The 5,818-nt window shown below is 43.7% G+C and overlaps 1 protein-coding gene across 1 annotated transcript; it reads right to left on the bottom strand.

The window, feature by feature from the left end:
• Positions 1 to 2,423: 2,423 nt before the first annotated feature.
• On the bottom strand, positions 2,424 to 5,217 carry LOC101690036 (lithostathine). Its single transcript, XM_004742290.2, has 6 exons — positions 5,108 to 5,217; positions 4,706 to 4,793; positions 4,034 to 4,152; positions 3,701 to 3,838; positions 2,983 to 3,109; positions 2,424 to 2,703 (listed from the first exon to the last, which is right to left on the bottom strand). Exons 2-6 carry the CDS (start codon positions 4,782 to 4,784, stop codon positions 2,636 to 2,638), a joined length of 531 nt encoding a protein of 176 aa, XP_004742347.1. The 5' UTR covers positions 4,785 to 4,793; positions 5,108 to 5,217; the 3' UTR covers positions 2,424 to 2,635.
• Between the last annotated feature and the right edge of the window lie 601 nt (positions 5,218 to 5,818).

Raw genomic sequence — 5,818 nt, 5'->3', positions numbered from 1 at the left:
CCTCGCCATAGCAAGTTCTTGCTAGGCATGTTTCTAGAGGCAAGGGAAACAAAAGCAAAAATGAACTACTGGAACTTCATCAAGATAAACTTTTGCACAGCAAAGAAAGCAATCAACAAAACTAAAAGGCAGCCTACTGAATGGGAGATGATATTCACAAATGACATATCTGATAAAGGTCTAGTATCCAAAATCTATAAAGAACTTCTCAAACTCAACACCCAAATAACAAATAATCCAATCAACAAATGGGCAGAAGACATGAACAGACACTTCTTCAAAGAAGACATCCAAATGGCCAACAAAATCGTGAAAAAGTGGTCAACATCACTCACCATGAGGGAAACCCAAATCAAAACCACAAAGAGATGTCACCACCTCACACCAGCCAGGATGGCTAAAAGTAACAAATCAGGAAATAACAGATGTTGGTGAGGATGTGGAGAAAGGTGAACCCCCTCACACTTTTTGTGGGAATGCAAGCTTGTGCACCCACTCTGGAAAACAGCATGGAGTTTTCTCAAAAAGTTAAAGATGGAACTACACTACAACCCAACAAGTGCACTATGAGGTATTTATCTAAAAGATACAAAAATAGTAATTTGAAGGGACACATGCACCCCGATGTTTATAGCAGCATTATCAACAGTAACCAAAATGGGGAAGGATACCAGATGTCCATTGGTAGATGAATGGATAAAGAAGATGTGGGGTGTGTGTGTGTGTGTATGTGTATATATATATATTTATGTATATGTGTATATATATGCATATATGCATGTATAAATGTTATGTGTATAAATTTGTATATGTGTATGTGTATATATGTATATATGTGTAATGGAATAATACTAAGCTATCAAAAGAGAATGAAATCATTCTTTTTCATTTTCTTTCCTTTTCTTTTTTTCTTTCCTTTTTCCATTTTCTTTCCTTTTCTTCTTTTAAAAGATTTTACTTATTTGACAGAAAGAGACACAGTGAGAGAGGGGAACACAAACAGGGGGAGTGGGAGAGAGAGAAGCAGGCTGCCCTCTGATCAGGGAGCCTGATGAGGGGCTTGATCCCAGAACCCTGGGATCATGACCTGAGCCAAAGGCAGACGTTTAACGACTGAGCCTCCCAGGCACCCCGAAATCTTGCCATTTTCTTTGATATGGATGGAACTAGAGGGTATTATGCTAAGTGAAATAAGTCCATCAGAGAAAGACAAATAACATATGGTTTCACTCATGTGGAATTTAAGAAACAAAATGGGTGAATACGAGGGAAGGGAAGGAAAAATAAGATGAAATCAGAGAGGGAGACAAACCACCAAAGACTCTTAACTATAGGAAACAAACTGAGGGCTGCTGCAGGGAAGGGGGTAGCTGGGGGATGGGACCTAAGGAGGGCACGTGATGTAATGAGCACTGGGTGTTATACGTCACTGATGAATCACTAAACTCTACTTCTGAAACTAATAACATGCTATGTTAATAAATTGATTTTAAATTAAAATATTAAGGGGAATGAGTTTTCAGTAAAAGGAAAATAGATAACTATTTATTATAGGAGAAAAGAGCATTTTTACCAACTATGTCAGGACTGCCCAGAAGACATTAAATTATAGAGGGTTTAGTGAGATAGAAAAGACATAGAGGAAGGAGAGATTAAAAACTACCTGCTTACCTCTATTTTAGATTTTTAGATGGAAATTTGTAAGAGTTCACACAAGCTGGTTATGAATAAAAACCATAAATTTAGCAAAATATCCTCTGTGATCAGTATGAACTTAAGCTGGCCCTAGTTGTAGGAGACAATACTGACTATCTTATCAAATGCTATTATTTTTAAATCCTCCTAAAAACAAACAAAAAAACTGAAAAATCCTGATTTTGTATGAAAAGCAATTAAGTCCAGTCCCAGGAGAGGAATCCCAAATGGTCAAAGGCAATTATAGCAATTTCAAACACTTTTCTGGAGGTTGGTTTAAGAACAGAACTGTTTTAATGAAGAGCGTGACAACTTCTAACACCCTACTTGTAAGCACTGCAGTCAGAACCCAAGTAATTCGGGTTTTTTTGGTGGTATTTTATAAAGGTCATGGTCCAAGGTGGTTTACAAATTAAAGAAAAAAAGTGATCATTCATTGCAAATGATTTCAGAAGTGCTGTTGTAAAAACAGCAGACACCACTAAGCCCGTTTGTGTCACAAATAAGAATAATGTGCAATAGAGTGTGTGGGACAGCCGTGTCTTTTTTGTACACAACACATGTGAATGAACAGAGACTATGTACTGATCAAAAACACACTGCCGGGATATACATTTAAGTGTTTTCCTGGGGGAATGGATAATATAGGACCGGGGCAAGTCCCAGAATTCCTCCCGCACCTGGTTCTTCTTCAGAGTCTAGCTATGAGATAGGAGCACAAAAGCACATGAAATGGAATGAAGCATTTATTATTGCATTCTCAGATCCCAGGCCATGTAATACACCACAAGAACATGAAGATAAATGAGCAGGGAGGAAGACAGTTCAGAATGAAGTGGTCAGGTTTGAGATTATTCCCTTCCAGACTGGGTCTTCACACTTGGTCTCAAGTCCATGACGAGCTGCATACAAAACCCAGGTTCCTGATGTCTCCTCAGACCTAGTCCTTGAACTTGCAGATGTAGGGTAGCCCTGAAGCGCAGCTGTAATCTTTCCATCTCAGATATCCTAGAGAGAAAAAAGAGCTCAGGTAGATGTAGCTAGTGGAGCTCTTGAACCCAAGGGAGAGGCATCCCAGATTCTGGTCTAGGATCCAAAGCCTCTCTCTCATTCTGCCCAGTATCCACCAGAGGAAGGAGACTCAAAGAAAGGAGAGATGAAAGGGAATGTGGGAAGGCAAACCAATACTACATTTCTTGCTCAGAAGGATCCTCTGAAGGTCATGCCGAGAAATGGGGGAAAGAGGATGGAAAATTCTGGGGAGGAAGTAGCTCCTCTGTTACCTACCTGTGTTACTTGACACACTCCCACAATAGCCAGGGTTTGCAATAGTGGAGGGGTCTTTCTCCCAGGCAAGGTAATTCAGCAGATCACCACTACTCCACTCCCATCCACCTGCATTGGGCTCATAGCCCTACAGAAGATAAAATCTGGTGAGGCTGAATGGCCATCAGAGTTCTCCTGGCATGAACCCCTCCCCAGCATCTCCAAATTTGCTCTCTCATCTAGCTGCTGCCCTGGACCCAGAGCTCTCCTCTGGGAAACTCTTCCTAACTCTCTGCTCTTATTGGCAGATTCCCAAACCAATAGTGACAAAGACCTACAGAACCACCCAGAATAACACGTTCCTGGCTGAACAGCAATTAGTGTTGCATTTGTAGTTACCCCCTGAACCCCAAAGACAGTGTCTGTTATATAGAAGAAAAATGGATCCTATCTTCACATAGGATTCCCTCAACACAACATGTGCAGCCTCTGTGAAGTTCAGAAAACTGAAGTATAAGGCCTCATGTGCAAATTGTGTACAAGTGTGACAGGAGGCAGATCAACTTCAGCTAGAGACAAGGGATTTGCACAGAACTCAGCTGCTGAGTTGATGCAAAGCCTTCCCTTTCCCCTCATGACCTCTGAGCTCCAGGGCTCTTTAGGGACAGGCACACGGGACAGGGAGTGGGCCTGGGGGTAATAGCAGCCTGAGAGTTACAAAGAGAAGATGAGTTCATACCTCTGTGGGGTCATGGAGCCCAATCCAGATATTTGAGTAGGTGTTCGCACTGTTCTTGATCAGGGAGGCCACAAAGGATGCCTCAGCCCCACTGAGCACAGACACAAGGTGTCCCGAGGGCCTCTTCTGGCAGGCCAACTATGTGGGGAAGGGAGAGAACTCAGAGGGAGACTGAGACATCACTGGGTGGAGGGCCGAGCAGAGACAGGGGAGAAGGGCATATATGCGAAAGAGGTGTGTGCTCAATCTTGTGCTCAGGAAATTCTGGAAAATGGAACTGACCCCCCCCCCCCACTTTCCTTTAAAACCCTAACTGAAAATCCAAGTACTCACATCAGCATCCACCCAGGATTTTGGTGTCCTAAAGAAGGCATAGCAGTGGGAGGCATAAGCCTTGGAGCCTTTGGGACAGCTGATCCGTTGAGCGGGCACATCATTCTGGGAGTCTTCACCTACGGTGGAAGGAAACCAAAGAGAGGAAGAAGTAAATAGGACAGTGGGGACCAGGGTAAGGAGGTGGCCCAAGGGAATACGTATGAGGCCAGTGCTTGGGGAAGTGATGCCAAAGTCTTGACTGCCTCTCTCCATTGCCAACACTTTCAGGATTTCTGGATCTTGAACCGATCCCACTAAATGAGGAATCTTCTTTTCTTTCATCCTTCTCCTTCTAAGTCCAACCCTCCCTCACTCTAGGCTGACCATTCTTGCCCTGGGTCCTCATTCTCCTTCACTGTATCTCATTACTGACCCTTCACACTTTTCCACTTTCATCTATCAACATAACTGAGAGTGCTGGGGCCAAATGGAAGTGACCTCCTTACAGTGCTAGAGGACCACTGGGACGCCTGCCACCCCTGGTTACCCCGAAGGAAGGAGTGATGACAGACAAATTCTAGGCAATTTCTTTGTGTGGGGATTTATGCCACCACTACCACGGGAGCCTTCCTCTTCTTCTTGGTCCTGAGCAGTCACAAGGCTCCCATCCGAGAAACAGTGAGAGCTCACCTTGGACCTGAGCCAGGAACATGAGGCAGGAAAGCAGCATCCAGGACATGCTGTGGAGGGCTGTGGGAGGCAGCATCATGTCTGGGATCTGAGGAAGCAATCAGAGATCACTAAGGAAAGCGTGATTGGAGAGAGGGCATGCAGAGATGTCCCTCGTCTTCCTTGTCTTTCCACTGTTTAGTCCCCTAGGAACAAATTGATCCCAGTGACATCTGTCCCCTTGTATAGCTCTGGAAAGAACTGGAAAGTCTGTATTCTTTCCTACCCCATGAGAACTGCCAAGCTGGCTGTGCTGAGATCAGAGGTCCTCTGTGTCTGACAACAATTCTCCTGTACCTTCCCCCCAATATGTAGAGTAGAACCCCTGCCATGAGGTCTCATCTTCTCTCAGGTTCTACTCACCTGTCTTGCAGGGATTTGCAATGGTTTGTCAGGTCAGAGAAGACTGGGCTTTTATAAGCAAATTTGAAGGAGGGGTGCTGAAATGAATAACAGGAATGTGGGGCCTGAAGAGGGGTCATGGGGAAGTGCTTGGCATGGATTAGAGGAGATTCCCGCCATTGGGGTGGAGGGAACTTCCCATCAAAGGCTGGGAATTGCCACAGATGTTGCCTCTTCCTGGTGGCAGGCCAGCCCTTTCCCCAGAAACAGGTGAAGTTTGAACTTTCTCCACCCTTTGCCAGATACTGCATTCTAAAAAACTTCAGGTAAGAAAGGCAGCTCTATGGCAGAAATGCTCATGTACATAATTTTAAAAAAAATACTGATGGTTGAGGAAAATGTCAAGAGTGTATTTCTGAGCAATCTGTCAAGAACTCACCCCTCTAAGCATATATATGAATTTCTTTAAACATTGCCTTATATGAGTAAATAAAGACAAATTAATAAATAAAAATTAGTGGGCACAGAAATTGAAGTCCTGGGAGGGCAAAGTCATAGTTGAAGGAAAAGAAAGAACTGAAACAACATGTAGGAACAATGGTTCAAAGCTGCTGCTTCAATATTGTGGCATGATGTGAAGGAAACGTGGAATGATAGTGTACTCAAAAGGCAAGCCAGGAGCCAGAGTTAAGATGGTGAAGTAGTAGAGGGACCCTATGGTGGCCTTGTTCC

Source organism: Mustela putorius, unplaced genomic scaffold (genome assembly GCF_011764305.1).
Source record: "Mustela putorius furo isolate JIRA1106 unplaced genomic scaffold, ASM1176430v1.1 tig00000281_pilon_pilon_pilon, whole genome shotgun sequence".
Lineage (NCBI taxonomy): Eukaryota > Metazoa > Chordata > Mammalia > Carnivora > Mustelidae > Mustela > Mustela putorius.
The sequence above is the reverse complement of the archived record's forward strand: the minus strand, read 5'-3'. Positions and strand labels throughout refer to the sequence as shown.